This window comes from Macrobrachium nipponense, chromosome 20 (assembly GCF_015104395.2).
Source record: "Macrobrachium nipponense isolate FS-2020 chromosome 20, ASM1510439v2, whole genome shotgun sequence".
In the NCBI taxonomy this organism is placed as follows: domain Eukaryota; kingdom Metazoa; phylum Arthropoda; class Malacostraca; order Decapoda; family Palaemonidae; genus Macrobrachium; species Macrobrachium nipponense.
This window is the reverse complement of record NC_061089.1, coordinates 22,333,750-22,351,587: the sequence shown is the minus strand read 5'-3', so window position 1 is coordinate 22,351,587 and position 17,838 is coordinate 22,333,750. Positions and strand designations below refer to the sequence as shown.

The following is a 17,838-nucleotide window of genomic DNA, read 5'->3' as shown; positions in this document are numbered from 1 at the left end:
GCTTTTGTTGTCCATGTACATCCTTTGTATTCATTAGTTTGGGTCTATGAGAGATTTTTATGTTTCTTGCTTAGCAGGTTATGTTTTACTAATGTTTTTTTAATGCTTATGGAAAATATGTATAAGATTTTAGCATTTTATGTTACTTAAACTTCAATACTCTAATTTCCACTATGCGATACAGTTTACTTGGTGTATTTATTCACAGTATCTTTTTTTATGGAATGATTGAACACTCATCATCTCCAAAATGGCAAAACTGGAAATTTTACCAACCTTTAAGACTTCCTCTGTCAATTTTAGGTTTAGAGAATCAGGAGAGGCTTAAAAATGTCAGTGGCATTCATTTTTTTGAGTTTCACGTCCTATATGGTAGTAACGCTTATGGTGTACTTTATTAATGGTTCTTTACAAAGTTCCCTTTGTCATCTAGCTGCATTGTTTTATTTTTACTTATTATCTGTTTACTGTGGTCTTTTCCCACCTGGCTAAGCAAGTAATTCAAATTTACCTCGCTGCAATTTTCACTTTTCATTTAAGAACATAAATTCATGCAAGCCCCATGAGATTCTTGAAATGCGAGCCATTTACCTTGTTACACAACTTTATAATACATGCATGAATAAAGTCACCTTTGATAAATATTGCATTGCCTTAATAAAGAGGTAATGATGGCTTTTTAACAAGGTGACTCATCTTGGTATTAGCCAACTGATGGTTTACTGCAAACTCTTGATAGTTTGCTGAATTATTTTAGGGATGTTCAGGTGACTGAATAAAATATGTACAAGGGTGCTGAGATTTGGTGTTAGATGAAGCTTTTAGGATTTTTAAACAACTAGTACAGGTAATTCTTGAGTAAGGAGAATAATCTTATGATAATTTGAGCTTCCAGTGGGGTTAGCAGTTCCAATATTTTAAAAATTATCTTAATTTCGCATGTGACGGCCGCAGGTAGCAGCATACAGTTTGCGACATGTTGGCCCAAGAGGCTGAGATGTAGGTATCTCTCACCCTGACTTGACCTTGCTTGTGCTCACTGTCTACAAAGTAAAGTTAGGTCAGTGTTCATGTGTGAATTTTGTGTGTTTGACGCTATGTCAATGTAAACTGTTTAAAACTCAAATTTGTGTAATATCAGTAAGTCTGCCAAATGTCCTACTGGTAGCGCGAAGAAGAAACACTCCATCACTTTAGAGCAGAAAATGAAAATTATCAACCAGCATGCCACGGGAAAGGCAGTCATGTTTATCGCATGTGATGAGTATCTGTTGCAGTCAGTGGTATTCACTATCATTAAGGACAAGGACCGGATAAAGGTCGCTGCCTTGTCATCCTCTTCCTCTTCTGATATTTAGTTATATATGTAGTCATCAACAGCCTTACACCATTCAAATGCACTGACGATGGACCAAATCTTGGTGAGTACCCTTGTACTATGCACGTCTGATTCATGTATTCTGTTTCACTGTACTGAATTATAAATCAATCTGCACTGAACCTCTAGAATTAGCTGATAATAATTATACTGTATACGTATAGAGCAGTGGTTCTCAAATTGAGTTGCGACCAGACTCCCAAAGTTGGGTTGCGAGATCAATTTTGAGGGGTTGCAGGGACACAGGAATGATCATGCTTTTAAGCCCTTTACTCTCGATTTCTTTTTCACTACTGAATGACCTCATAGGTCCCAGCGCATGGCCTTCGGCCAAAATTCTTATTCCATTATACTCCTTGATAGCAATATACCTTAGGGGGCCCCTTCTCATTTATGGGCAAGCAAAGAGGGTCTTTACAGAGGAGGGCCCCGGTAGGTTTCCGAGATTTATTTTCTAATTAAGCTCCTCTAGATTATTATTATTATTATTATTAATAATATTTTTTTTATATTTTAAACTTAATTTTCTTTAATTTTGCTGAGGTGCATGGGCCCTCATAGGTATGGGGCCCTAGGCCATTGGCCTGCTCGGCTCCCCCTAAACCCGCCATTGTCAAACTTGTATATTACCACAAGTAGAACAAAATGAGGTTTACTGAAACATTCGAAACATTTTCCACGATGTCTGAAAACTCGGCACACTGCAGTCTTACATCCTATTCAATGCCAGCGGTACATACATAATTGAAAAGAGGCTGTGTAAATTCAAACTACAAAGAAAAATATAGTTATCTTAAAGCATTTTCGGTATCCTGTGCAAATGAGGCCCATAGTGTTCGTTGGTCTCTCTCTCTCTCTCTCTCTCTCTCTCTCTCTCTCTTACTCTTTATTAGAACCAAGGTATATAGAGTAAGGGAGAGATCCATTCTATATATTTTGATTAGATCAAGGTTAGAAAGACACAAAGCTCTATAAAAATAATGAACGTTATTTTGTCATCCATGTGCCAAGTGATTAAATGACAGGGAGAACTATTAAAAATATGATAGAATTAAAAAGATAATTACAGTATTGTAATTTAACATTTGAAATAAAACCATATCATAAAGTAAAAAGAAATTTAGTATGTGGCTAATTTAATGGAATTGTTCGAACACATTTCTTTAAGGGTCCCATGATTGGGCTCTATTCGTTTAAGTGAGCGACCGGGTATTCTGAACCAAAAAAAGTCGATGTGTGAAGAACGTATCCAGATTCCATACTCGTTTTTCAGCATATACGCACTTAGTATGAACTTATGTCTAATTCGTAACTAACAATGTTATACCTTCGTGTTTATTTGATCTTGAATCCTACACTAACATCAAGTCGACAGTGGCGTTACCGTTGCCATGCATTCATTTGTTTACAGCAATGACAAGAGTGCTTGCAAAAACACCAGCAAAATCATGACTAACTTAAAATCGTTCAGATGATGTATGTATGTTATTTAAGGTATAAAATCCTTTAAGTACAGTAAGCATACTCTATTAAAGTGTATGTTTGAATGTAATGTAGACTGCATACGTAGGAAGAAGATAACAAAAGGAAGAAGACGAAAAAAAAAAAAGATAGACGGTAAGGGTGTAAGGGGAATCCCGTGAAATCCTCCCCGACCTGTTTGCTTGGTTTCCTTTTTCGTCATTTCGTTGGCGAGTTTTTATTTTTTAATTTTTTTTATTTTTGTATAATATATTTTCTATACATTTTTCAGTTAGGGGGAACCTGCTTTCACAAGTGGTGAAATTTTATAACAGAACAATACTCTATTTCATAGTAATGAAATATCACAGTAAATACTGCACTACGTTTATAAGTTGTCAGTGACTGCATTGTCAAGTTATTTATTCGTTTAGGCATATAAAGTCTGTTATAAATTATTTCATTTTCTTGTTGTAATACTTAAGTATTGATGGTTTAGTAACGTTAATGTGCTTATGTTCCTTTGGAACTTAAAAAATAGAGAGCAAGAGAGGGAAGAAGTTTCTCTCTCTCTCTCTCTCTCTCTCTCTCTTTCTCTCTCGCTATAAGTTCCTCGCTGGACGAGTGGTTTTCGCGCTCGGCCGCCAATCCGGTGGTCCGAAGTTCGATTCCCGGCTCGGCCAACGTGGAATCAAAAGAATTTATTTCTGGTGATAGAAATTCATTTCTCGATATAGTGTGGTTCGGATCCCACAATAAGCTGTAGGACCCGTTGCTAGGTGACCAATTGGTTCCTAGCCACGTAAAAATATCTAATCATTCGGGCCAGCCTTAGTGGTCTGGTAAAACTAAGATATACTTAACTTTAACTCTCTCTCTCTCTCTCTCTCTCTCTCTCTCTCTCTCTCTCTCTCTCTCTCTCTCTATATATATATATATATATGTATAACTGAATCACGAAAGTTAGGAACGTTTTAAGTCCATAAATAAAGGTATATGCAACGAGGGAAAATAAACAACGGAGCTTCCGCGAGATCTTTCGACGTTCAAACGTCCTTTACTTAGCAGATGAAGGACATTTGAACGTCGAAAGATCTCACGGATACTCCGTTGTTTATTTTCCCTCGTGGCATATACCTTCATTTATATATATATATATATGTGTGTGTGTGTGTGTGTACGTATATGTAAACAATGATAGAAGAATGATGGTGGGGAAAACTTTGTATTTAGTAAGAGCATCTTTATTTACCAGTAATGCCAGCAGGAAATTATAGATATCCCGATATGGAAAAAAGGGGAAGAAGTAAAGTAAAAGAAAAGTAGGAAAAATGATGTAACAGATATCCTGAAAGATACCCACAGGGAAAGATACTCTAGGAAAACCGAGACGTGTGTTGAGAGATGCCATACGAAAACGTGTGCACCCAAGAATACGAACCCGAAGGCGTGAACGGAGAATGTCCAGCCGTGCCCAGATAAACGCGCCCGCTGGCATCCCGGAAAATTCCATGCTGAGTAACCGAGTACAGCCGCTAGGAAACAAACGCCATTTATACCTTTATTGTTTTTGATTGATTTATTCATTTTTTTACTTATTATTATTATTAATTTTTGCTTTGATCAGTTTTCTTACTCAGGGACGTGACGCGAGTTAATATACCGTTGTGAAATAGAAACAATTCGAAAAGAACTTGTCATTGAGGAACGGAACATGGAATTCTGAGGTCTCTTGATTGGTACGAATGATGTTTTACTGTTAGAACTGTTTTTCTGCAATTGACTGAATTTTTTTAAAATCTTTTAATCAAGTTGAAAATAAATGACTAACCCTAACAAAAAATCTGTCCTTCATGAAATAATATCTTATAAAGACTTTTGCACACACGAAACTTATATCAGTAATTATTAGATAGAATATTCATAAATTTATTTACATGCAATCATAAACACTAACACATGATATGCATAGTGTGACAGACGGCATGCATATGCATAAATAGTAAGTAGACATTCGTTAATGGATCTCTTCCTCCTAATTATGCATAGTCTGTCACACTATGCCTATTATTGTTTGTGTTTATGATTGCATGCTGATAAATTTAAAGGGACCCACTGCTTTCGTGGTCAAAACAATGAGTAATCCTTACCATTAGCGTTCTTGCTTCTGTCTTATATCTCATGCCACTCTTGTCGACAGTCTGGTGCTTATTCAATATCATCTCAAACGCATCAGTCTTCGTTCCCCGATTGCCTCAAACATTCCCGAAAATGATGATTCAAAACAAGCCTCAGTGGTTTCCTAGGGCCTTCCCTAAATTGGATTTTCCTTGAGTGAAATTCTTTGAGGAGGGGGAGTAGGTGGAGGCTCCGGGAGGGAGGGAGGAGGCCGTCAAGCAACTCGGATACATATAAAAGGTAACACAACTCAGGTGAGGGACAGTTCATTTTCGAGAAAGGACGTGAAACAGTGGAAACATGGCTTCGCGCTGGACTATTCTATTCGTTTTGGGTGAGTACTGAACTCATTTCATAGTTGCCAGCTTATTCAGTTCCTCTCTGGAAAAGTTCAAGTGACGGATATCATTTCTCATGAGTGCAGCGCTCGAAGTAGTTACTTAGCAAAAGTAGGGAACTCGTGGAACCCCAAGTTACGAATCATGTAAAGCCTCTAACACAATCTACAACAATCTAGTGTATAGTTTATTCAGCCTTGTAGGAGGTAATGCCGTCAGTGCACCAGATATAGAGCACTGTAGGAATTACTAGTTGCACCACTTTCAACTCCATTCCCGCTCCCATCTTTCATCCCTGCTGTCCAGCATCTCAAACTTCTTAGATCTTGCACTATATTTTCTGGATCTCTTTATCTTGTGCAACCATTGCAGCCCCCTCTTTCGACTATCTTCAGCAATGAAAGGCCGAGAGTGTCTCAGTGCTTGTTTCGGCAGCCTAAATTTCATAAAATAAATATATTACAGTTTATTGAGATAGTCTCAGTTTGGCTCAACCATAACAGAAAGCTTATATGAAGGAGATGATTGCTTAGTTTTACACACTGACATAAATAATTCTTGCGAAAGCTGATTAGTCTTTCAGATGCTCTTAGTTCAATACAGATATAGAGGAAAGCTCATATTTTGGGTATTAGTGTTTATTCATGCTTTTCCTTTTACAAAGTATTATACAAAGCGGAAGACTTGTGGAAACTGAAGTCACAAATCAATTTAATCACGAGTTTCACGATCTTCTATGTTTGATAATTCCGCAACAGGCTGAAAATCACAAAGCTGTTCATAACCTCTTCAACTTTAGCTGCAGTCAACTGTAGAAATTATCATTTTTGTACATAATGTCATAAAACTTATTGGAACTCAGTCTCTTATTTGCTAATCCACGTATTTCCTCTGGTTCTTCTTTGATTATTAAGCAACTACGTCGAAGTGGACTCTTTCGAGAAACCGGCTTGCTCAGATTTTACATTTTATTATTATTATTATTATTATTATTATTATTATTATTATTATTATTATTATTATTATTATTATTATTATTGTTGTTGTTGTTGTTGTTGTTGTTGTTGTTGTTGTTGTTTGTTGTTGTTGTTGTTGTTAATAGTGCTAAAGCAGCAGTCATTTTTAACAAAACATATTCTTATTCTTATTAATATTATTATTATTATTATTATTATTATTATTATTATTATTATTATTATTATTATTATTATTATTGTAACGGCTCCTTATTTTTGTCGACAGGTGTCGTGGTGGGTTACGCTTCTGCGTATAAGGGCGCTTACATCGGGAAGTTGTCTATGCTGAAGCATGAAGTCTCTGGTGATGTTTACGCCGTCGATAGATTTACTCTTTACATAGAAAACTTCAACTTTGATGGGGATGCTCCAGGTGAGTTGCTATAAAGGCATTTTAACTCGGCATAAAAATACAGGTAAAAATAAACAACTGTATTTATGTGCGTTGCAAAATATCAAACAAACATCTACGCTGTGTATACTTAATGCTAAGTATTCAAACACTTAAATACAAGTAAACTATTGCGTATGATTTCCGCTTAATATATAAACACAGCTCAACAGCAAACTATGGTTTCTTCTCGACCAAAACACAAGTAAACAAATACGTGTAATTTCTGGTCGATTTTATAAGAATAATGAATAAGAGTGTTAGTTTTCACCTGTGGAATATTTCTATGCATAACTGTGAAATCATATAGTTTTCCAACACCTGTATTTGATTTTTATTACTACAGTCAGCTTCCTTCTGACTGGGCTAAGAATCTTGTAGAATACAGATATATAGATATCCGATAAATTTTACAGTTTAATTTACAGTATATCAATACAAAGTCATTGTATGGTTTCAGCTGTCTTCTTCTTTGCTGGCAATAAAACGCCTGAACCCAGCGGCCAAGGCTTCATCATCCCTGACGAACGTGGCAGGTAGGTTCACTGGAAAATTGGGGAACTGATTTGACCCACTTCGTTGCATCTAAGTTCATTTTTTTGGTTGTCAGGAAGTTTACGTCGTCTAAAGAGCGAGTTAAAAAATATACAGGTCAAAGATTTCGACGTATTGTGTTCTTTTTATATTTTTAATTCATTTATTATTTTTAGAACTCATTTTTAATTAGTGAAGTAAGTTCGATAAGAATATGATTCCCGTTGCTCACAAGAGCATAGAAAATATCTATTTGAAATAATGACAGTTTAAACATCACTGATTTAAAGAACATGGTCAAATGTTAACTTAATTCTAAATGCCATGAGATGTTGAGGCTTTCTGATTTAGAGAGTTAAATAGCTGATTCATATTTAAATAATATTATAGTAATCGTGTGAAAGAAACATAGTATAGTTTCCTCTATTGAACTCTCGTGTTCTCTCTCCCCGCAGCCTTCAACCTCTGGGTCGTTACCGCAATAGGAACTTGGTTCTCAAGTTTCCTAAAACTGAGGAAGGGCAGCAGTCCGTCGATAATATCCTTTGGCTCTCTATCTGGTGCAAAGAAGTTGGCGTAAGTTTTTCATTTCATCTTCCTTTGTTACAGGAGTTTTTCTCGAATCAGTAGTGCTTACCACTGCATGAACTGGCATTTAAATGCACAGGAAACATTTTGTTTATATTTTTTCATGAGTTGTAGGGTAGGACAAATAATTGAAAAGGGGCAGTTTCAGTTGACGATCTTTACCTAGTAAGATATTTTAATGGAAAAATGGGAATGATTCAGGGTAAACATTTTTATTCATATTTCTTTTATATGCGCACTAGCTACATTTATAACCCCATAAATATTAAGGAGTTATAAACGAATAAATGATAAAACAAGCCAAGTTTGTTGGTGATTCTTTACTTTGATATTTTGATGAATAAATATAAAGAATTTTGTGGTAGACAAATTTTTAAATCATGGAATATACATACTGGCTACTTTTAATAACCGAATAACTCTTACGGGGTTATAAAGGACAAATAAATTTTTAAAAATCGTGTTTGTTGATAATTCTTTAATTATTAAGTTTTATATGGATAAATGGAAATAATTTTAGGATGTGTATGCTATATATATACTAGCTGCTTTTACGCCAGTTGTAAGTGTTACGGGATTACAAAAGGGTAGGAGGCAATGCTCCATTAATGAAGTTAAGTACTACGCACTTTAGGTTAGGTTAGGGCAAGGATGTATTCTGGTTATACTTTTGTACCTCGGGGATCATAAAACTCTGGTAAAGATGGCAGCTTCCTTGAATGTAAACTTACTGTTAAAAATTGTACAGAAGGATTTTCGCTTACTCGGGAGTTAGCCTACAAACTACTTTGTTGTTGTTATTTGTTGGGGGGGGGGGGGGGGGGGGTGGACGGGGTCAGTAAGAAAGGTCTATGGAAAAGCCTAAAAAGGTCTGAAAACGTAGTTTCACGTTGATTTAAAGTGCAGTGGAAGGATAACAACGTGTAAATGCGGACTCTTAAGAAATACATCTCCTGCAGGTCGACTTCGGCAACGTGAAAATTCCCCGTGGCCTAAGGCTACCAGAACCCCAATTAGTTGGGGACCTCAGGAGCTACAGGCCCTTCATCAGTTCCTCTGCAGTGACACTGGTCGATGCCGCCACCCTCAGGATTGATCAGTTCACTTATGATGGCAGTGTTCCAGGTAAGTCGTTTTCTCCATTCCACATCATAGGACGTATTTTTTTGGAGACTGATTGATTGATAGGTTTGCGTATTCGGACGTTACACGACTGTGGTTCTCAAAGAATCACGGGAGATCCAGCGACATCTCTTAGCAAGTGGGATCGTTAGGCCTATTGTACTACATCTAAAAGATTATTTACATATCTAGTTTGCTTCCTTTGTTAGAGTTAAGTTATTGCTTTATAATATACGAGGCTAGCTATAGCCATGGGGCAAATAGCCAAATTTTCTTTGGATTGATTATTTCTTTTAAAATTAAGTTTACTTCAAGAATATTTTCACATACTTTTTTAAAAAATTATCTTAATATTTTTGCACATAGATATTACCTTTTTAATCCATCTATCTGTCTTATTATGAATAAGTAAATACAAATCTGCGTACTCAGAAGATGTTAGTTTGTCTCTGACGTAGGATTAGAACATTTCGTTAACAAACGAATTGCAAATAGAGCCTAAAGGAGGCTAGACAAGTAAAAAGCAACTAATGATATTTAGTGGGAAGACAGTTGAGGAACCATGCTTAAATTTAGAATGTAATCAAGGTGACTGTGTCTCTCTATCTTTATATTAATGTGCGTGTATATATAAGTAGATAGTGTATAAACCTGTGCGTAAAAGAGAGAGAGAGAGAGAGAGAGAGAGAGAGAGAGAGAGAGAGAGAGAGAGAGAGAGAGAGAGAGAGTTCATCATAAGTGAAATAGTACAAACATGGAAAATGCTTCAAGAGCAATAATAAATTTTTTTTTTTTTACATTTTTTTTGTACTGAATGCCAAACTAATTACATCCAATTCTTCCTTCCAGACGCCCAGTTTATGATCAAAGCCGAGGGCGCCGCACCGGTTTTCAGACAAGTCCCGGACGAGAATGGTTCCCTGATTCCTTTGAGGAAGTACAATAGGAAGACGATTGCCCTCTCCGTCCCATACGAAGTCCAGGGGCGGCCCATACGTCACTTCGGAGTCTGGTCGCCTTCTAAGGGCGTCTTGGCCTCTGTCTCCTTCAATGTTCACGCCCTGGTACCGCCGTCCATCAGATCACTTCTTTAGTTTATTTTTGAATTTATTTTATGACGTTTTTGGAGGGACGTGGGGCCGGGATGGAGGAGGGGCAGTAGAAGGTGTGAAGGAATCTTCTTGGTCTCATATATGATTGGCTTACAGTGCAGGAACATATATATATATATCGTCTCTGGTTGCACTGATTGCTGAACACTATATATATTGGAGAAGAATCTATTTATTCATTCAAGAATTTTTCTTAGGAAATATATATAGCCACGGATAAAGCTTAGTTTAAGAATATATATATATACATACATACATACATACTATATATATATATATATATATATATATATATATATATATATATATATATATATAGTTATTTATCTTTATTTATAGATTGCAATAAATGAAATTCCTAAGCTTTTGTGACGTGAAGTTTCTTTGGAGCCCTCTGGCGACAAGAGTGTTCTCTGTTTTTGTTTATCATTGCAACTTTCGTCTCCTCCAGTTTTGAGTCTGGTATCCTTGTGTTCAGTTAATTTTGTAAGTAGAAAGAATCCTTGTACAGTTAGATTCACTATTCTGTGTTTACGCGGTTATTTACACATGAAAGTGCTGTAAACACTGTAAGACCTCGAGATTTTGCTCATTCTCATATATTCTATAGGTTGGTTGCCACAATAATATGTTAGGGTTGTGCAAAGGGTTGTTATACATGTTAAAGTTGTGTTAAGGCGTTCTTTTTATGTTATTGTATTATTAGTAAATGGTTAATCGTGTGTCTGTGTTATTTTCATAAATGTGATTTTAAATATATAGTGATAGTTTTTCCCAATTGCTTTATTAACTCCAATTAAGGTTTATCAATCAACTAAGTGTTTTTGGTGATGTGCAAATAGGTAAAATACGAGTGAGTTAAAAGTTCAGTGTTAATAAAGACCGTTCAAAGAACCTATATATATATATATATATATATATATATATATATATATATATATATATATATATATATATATATATAGTATACTATATGAATGTATATATCCATGCATTTATACATACATACATAAATAAAATACTTATACACATGTGTGTGTGTATGTCTGTATATACATACATACATACATACATATATATATATATATATATATATATATATATATATATATATATATTTCCAAGAATTCTAAGCTTTCTAGTTCCACGCTAACTATTATGATTTATTTTTTTATGACCATCGCATTCCCTACCTTATTCATTTATTGTATCTGCAGTAACAGTCACGTGACGCAGTTCATGAATAGTATCGTCTTTTGTATAAAAAGAAATTTCTTCAATTTCTGATAAAAACCGCCTCTTGCTCTCTCACAATTAACGCCATATTCTTTGGAAGCTTGAATTTCAAGTCAATGGCCCATTTGGGTGTGTTTGTTCCATATGAATAGGGTTCTTCTTCTGAATAATAATAATAATAATAATAATAATAATAATAATAATAATAATAATAATAATAATAATAATAATAATAGGGAATCTGGCTTTTACCGAAGCACATCTTTGTCCACCGGATTGATTTTGCGGAGCACCAGAAGAGTTTTGTTGAATTTTGGAATTAACATAATTTCCAGTTACCCAAACACGTTCCAGTTGTTTGCCACACCCGGATTAGAAGGCTGGCGAATCCAGGTTTATTATTATTTGTTTTTCTAAACTTGGTTTTGCAAATATTAATGCCTTTAGTTGATTTTTTTTTCCATTTAGGCGATTCTCTTTATTTATTACGTTGCTACTGTGTGTTGTGTATTCATTCATTCCTAAGATTGATCATAAACATGAACGGCATTGTATTAGTGAAGGTTATAATATACATAATTTTTATGTGTGTTCAACAGTAATTTGCATTTAACCTCCTTCTCAAGGATAGAGAGAGAGAGAGAGAGAGACCTTACAGACCTTACAGACCTTACATCTTGTTCGGGTTGCCCCAGGTCCCTCAGTGTGAGGCACCTCTAATGTCTACCAGAGAGTTGCTAGTACATCTTCCGGTATATTTTGCATCTTCCAATCTTGGATGGTCTGGGATGCAGTTTAGATATTTGTCGAGCTTATTCTTAAACACATCTACGCTCACTCCTGATATATTCCTCAGATGAGCTGGCAACGTATTGAATAGACGCTGCATTATCGATGCTGGTGCGTAGTGGATTAATGTCCTGTGTGCTTTCCTTATTTTTCCTGGTATAGTTTTGGGCATTATTAATCTACCTCTGCTTGCTCTTTCTGATATTTTTAGTTCCATGATATTTTCTGCTATTCCTTCTATCTGTTTCCATGCCTGAATTATCATGTAGCGTTCTCTTCTCCTTTCTAGACTATATAATTTTAAGGATTGTAGTCTTTCCCAGTAGTCAAGGTCTTTAACTTCTTCTATTCTAGCTGTAAAGGACCTTTGTACACTCTCTATTTGTGCAATATCCTTTTGATATTGTGGGTACCATATCATATTGCAATATTCAAGTGGACTACGAACATATGTTTTATAAAGCATAATCATGTGTTCAGCTTTTCTTGTTTTGAAGTGCCGTAACAACATTCCCATTTTTGCTTTACATTTTGCCAACAGAATTGCTATTTGATCATTGCATAACATGTTCCTATTCATCATCACACCAAGGTCTTTAACTGCTTCCTTATTTGTGATTGTCTCATTATTAGGTCCCCTATATGCATATAGCTTTCTTTCTCTGTCTCCATAATTTATTGATTCAAATTTATCAGAGTTAAATACCATCCTATTTACCTCTGCCCAATCATATACTTTGTTAAGGTCTCTTTGTAGAGCGTTCCTATCTTCATCACAAGTAATTTCTCTACTTATTCTTGTGTCATCTGCGAAACTACTCACTACCGAATCCTTAACATTACTGTCTATGTCTTCAATCATAATAACAAACAGTATTGCAGCTAACACCGTACCTTGCGGCACACCGGATATTACCTTGGCTTCATCCGATTTCTCGTCGTTTGCAATAACTATCTGTTTTCTGTTGTGTAAAAATTCTTTTAACCATCTTCCTACTTTATCCACGATATTGTGTTTTCTAATTTTCTTCGCTAATATATTATGGTCTACTTTGTCAAAAGAGAGAGAGAACAATCATTTGCATTACACCATTCTCAAAGATGAGAGAGAGAGAGAGAGAGAGAGAGCGAGAGAGAGAGAGAGAGAGAGAGAAGAGAGAGAGAGAGAGAGAGAGAAGTTACAAGGGAGTTACAAGGCTAGGATGTCTCAAAGACTTATTAGTCCATCCGAGGCGATATCATGAGCTCACTTATCGCTAAGAGCAAGTTAAACAGTAATTAGTATTACACCATTCTCAAAAAGAGAGAGAGAGAGAGAGAGAGCACAACAAAAATGAGCATTTCACCGTTCTCAAAGAGAGGAGAGAGAGAGAGAGAGAGAGAGCACAACAAAAATTAGCATTACACCATTCTCAGAGAGAGAGAGAGAGAGAGAGATAGCAATAATAATTTGCATTACACCATTCTGTAACCACTAGGAAATCATATACTTCACGATCACTGGACCAGGCCATTCCTCTCATACTAATTCGAGACTCATTTCCTCACTCTTCCCTCTTGTTAAAGTAACACAGATATTAATGACCCTTCTGTGCCATGATTCACAAGAATAAGGCATTCGAAAGTCAATGGCTGACCGTAAGTGGAGGTTAAAATCCAGTGACTTTACCGGCACTGACTCAACTTTTCGTAGCAGGAAATCCAGAGCTTCGGCGGGACTCGACATACGTTGTGTAGGTATAGCTATATGTATAAGTAGATTCACATCAACCGTGCATTTGATGTCTAGGCCAGTCCCTTACGACGCTCCTGATTGGCTGTTGATAAGCCAGTCACAGGGCTGAAAGCTCTCAGTCTCTCTCGAGAGTTTACATAGGCAGGATTTATATCCCACCTCTCCTGAGAGATACGTCTTTCCAACGTATACGTCCTTCCTATGTGAACTCTCGAGAGAGACTGAGAGTTTCCAACCCTGTGATTGGCTTTTTGACGTCTAGGCCAGTCCCTTACGACGCTCCTGATTGGCTGTTGATAAGCCAATCACAGGGCTGGAAACTCTCAGTCTCTCGAGAGAGTTCACATAGGCAGGACGTATACGTTGGAAAGACGTATCTCTCAGGAGAGGTGGGATATAAATCCTGCCTATGTAAACTCTCGAGAGAGACCGAGAGCTTTCAGCCCTGTGACTGGCTTATCAACAGCCAATCAGGAGCGTCGTAAGGGACTGGCCTAGACGTCAAATGCACGGTTGATGTGAATCTACTTTAGTTGCGGGTGGTTGCGTAACCTTATTTCTTATTAGTTAAAAATTTATAGTTTTGATTCTAAGTGACATTTCTTTCTTGTTGGGAATCATTATTATTAACATGTTGACCTTGGGTGATTATTTTTTTTATTAAGTTCTTTATTCATTATTATTATTATTATTATTTTATGATTATTATTATTATTATTTTATTATTCTTATTATTCTTATTATTATTATTATTATTATTGCCTTGCTGGCATTGATAATTATTTTTATTTCTGAAGTTCTTGCTGATAACTACATGATTTATTTATTTGTTTATTATTATTATTATTATTATTATTATTATTATTATTATTATTATTATTATTATTATTATTGACTTGGTGACATTGACAATTATTTTCGGTTCTAAAGTTCTTGTTGATAACTACATAATTTATTTAGCCATTTTCATTATTATTATTATTATTATTATTATTATTATTATTATTATTATTATTATTATTATTATTATTATTATTATTATTATTATTATTATTATTATAAAAATCAAATGTTAGTAAGAAGAATCTGGTGTAGAAATTTATGTTTAAAAAGTTTGAACCCAAGATTTCCTTTCATATAAGTTCACCTCCCGCAATTTCGTTTGCAAAGCCTCATTTAGCCTCATTCTTTTTTTTTAAACCATAAAACGTTCTGGCTCTAAATCTTCCTCGTATTTGGATTTTCCATTACGGAAGTTGTAAGTTCGTTTACTTTCTCCTTTGGAAGTTCCAGTTGCACCGGGAAATATTCCGTAAAATATAAGTAGAAAGTGAGAGGGCATTGTTGATTCCAATTACATTCTGTAAACTGCTCTTTTTCTGGTTTTGTAACGTACCATTGCAAAAGTTTTATCTCTAACTTTCGCAGTGAAAGGTTCACGCTCCTCGAGCCTCCCGGAGAAAGTTCCTTGCCCTGAGATCCCTAAAATAGGTAAAAATGTGAAGAATTGCTTGCTCATTTACCTTCTAATCTTCGTGGCTATTAAGTTATTCCTTGAAAGGGTTATGCATCTATAACTGCTTTCGATTCACCATTTTTCTCGCCTAAAAATTGTTAGTTCCGAAAACCTCCTCGTTGCAACTGCACAGTTTGTCATGTCTCGCTGTAAGAAATTAAGTCTTGCATTGAAATTTCCAGGTTATACGTGATTTTTAAATTTCACAAGATCTATCAACATTTCTCTGAAATCACCGAGTTTTATGACTAGTGACATGTCCACGGTAAAATTGATAAAATTTTTAAAGTTAATGGGACTGCTTTATTGCAATAAGCGCTTTCTAACCTTAGTAAAAAAAAAAAAAGGTTCACCAGCATTTTATGCCAAACGGCTTTATCTTTGCATCGCCCTGTGAAACGATATTGTAATCGTCTGTTATCCTCTTATCAGCGTTATAATTTGTATTCAATAAGGGAATCTGGAAACTCCAACTCAAAAGAGGCTTGACTGATGAAGTAATTCCCTCTTCTTTGAACTTAACTTATAAAGTAACTCCCTCTCCTCTGAACTTAACTTATAAAGTAATTCCCTCTCCTTTGAACTTGACTGATAAAGTAACTCCCTCTCCTCTGAACTTGACTGATAAAGTAACTCCCTCTCCTCTGAACTTGACTGATAAAGTAACACCCTCTCCTCTGAACTTGACTGATAAAGTAACTCCTTCCCCTTTGAACTTGACTGATTAAGTAACTCTCTCTCCTTGGAACTTAAACTGTAAGAATAATTTGTTGTTTCTCTAAAGCACATCCAGGGTTAAGCTGTCTTTCGTGAAGGAGATTTGTAAACATTGCAGTAGTCATCCGTCCTCCCGCAATCACCACACCGAAAATATTGGCAGTTACTTATATTACGAAAGTCAGTTATGGAGAGATGCAAGTCTGTCCTTCATAGCCGGTTTATTTTCAAGAGGAGGAAGCGAGAAGCGAGTGGTCCGAAGGGATAAAAGGAGAAAGACAGATAAGATGAAGAGAACAGATAAGCAAACAGGAATGTCTGACTTTTTTTTTTTTCCTTTTTGGGGCGTTTGGCGACAGCTTCCTCAAGCAGTGGGAGCTAATCCTGGGGAAGTTCATCAGTCGTGTAAATGAAATCATTGACTTCTTTTATTAATTTGGCTGAGCTTAGTTGATGGTCATGCATTCCCTAAGGAATATCAGGTTTGTTAGGAAAGTTAAAAGAAGCAAAATTAAGGATTGCAAGGGAAAGAATTTGTTTTCATCTTGGAAAATAAAGTTATATTAATGCAAGAACGTGGTAACCATATAAATGTAAGAAATGAAGAACGTTGACAAGAAATACTGATAAGAACTACTAACGAGTAATGTGATAATGATACCGGAATTAATCTCACAAAGAAGACTTAAGTGAGGGAGAGGTTAAGTAGCATACAATAGAAAAGGTCAATTCATAAGGAAGTTTTCTGTGTGACAGATAGTTTCATATTATACGTTGCGATTTGATTTAAGAACAGGTCCACTATCATACATTCAAAGGCAACATAATACTGTCGTGATTAATAATACGCAACACATGGTGGTTTAAAAGCACAACGTCAGAATTGCATAAAAAACGGAAGTGACTTGAGGATGCGACGAATGTTGTGAAAAAAAAAATGAACGTGTGGATGGGTAACATGGCTGCAATTACTGAAGGCATTACTTAAGGTTCTTAGCAGCGTGCCTTTGGCCCCTAGCTGCAACTTATTTTGCTTCTTTTCCTGTACCTCCGTTCATATTCTCTTTCTTCCATCTTACTTTCCACTTTCTCCTAACAATTGATTCATAATGCAACCGCGCGGTTTTCCTCCTGTTACGCCTTTTAAAGCGTTTACTGTCAATTTCCGTTTCAGGGCTGAATAACCTCATAGGTCCCGGTGCATGGCCTCTGGCCTAAATTCTATATTCAATTCAGTTCAATCAACATGACTACAATCAAACCTAATCATAGTGGTTAAAGTATGTATGGAAAAACATCTATATTTGGGAACGGATGACTAGTATTTTTCTCAGTGTATGAGAAAAAAGGCATTGAATGGAGACGAGCATTAGAATGAATGGGGCATGATATTGAATGCTTTTGTGATTAGTGGAAGAATGGAAGGAGTTGATTTAAATGAATATTTTATTTTAGTAAATGTAACAGATGATGGCAAAACGGAAGAGGTGAATCACAGAATAGGTGCAACATCTTTTTTGTGGACTCCAAAAGGTATATTATGAGAACTAAAGGGAAAATGTGGAATCTGCTTAGGTGGATATTGCTTGCGTTGTTCGCATGTGGCAAGAAAGTTTAAAAAGGTGAAAAATGCAGGGATGCGATGATGAGATTACAAGGTTAGAATAGATTAAAAGGTCCATTAGAGTGTTCTGAACTGAGTTTGCTCAAGTGAAGGGAATGGGGGA

At 35.8% G+C, this 17,838-nt stretch overlaps 1 protein-coding gene across 1 annotated transcript; it reads left to right on the top strand.

Moving 5' to 3' along the window:
- Positions 1-5,234: 5,234 nt before the first annotated feature.
- On the top strand, positions 5,235-10,890 carry LOC135223381 (protein Skeletor, isoforms B/C-like). The gene is made up of 6 exons (XM_064261826.1): positions 5,235-5,351; positions 6,598-6,744; positions 7,223-7,298; positions 7,752-7,872; positions 8,844-9,009; positions 9,856-10,890. The coding sequence occupies exons 1-6, from the start codon at positions 5,318-5,320 to the stop codon at positions 10,098-10,100; spliced, it is 789 nt and encodes a 262-aa protein (XP_064117896.1). The 5' UTR covers positions 5,235-5,317; the 3' UTR covers positions 10,101-10,890.
- The last annotated feature ends 6,948 nt before the right edge of the window (positions 10,891-17,838 follow it).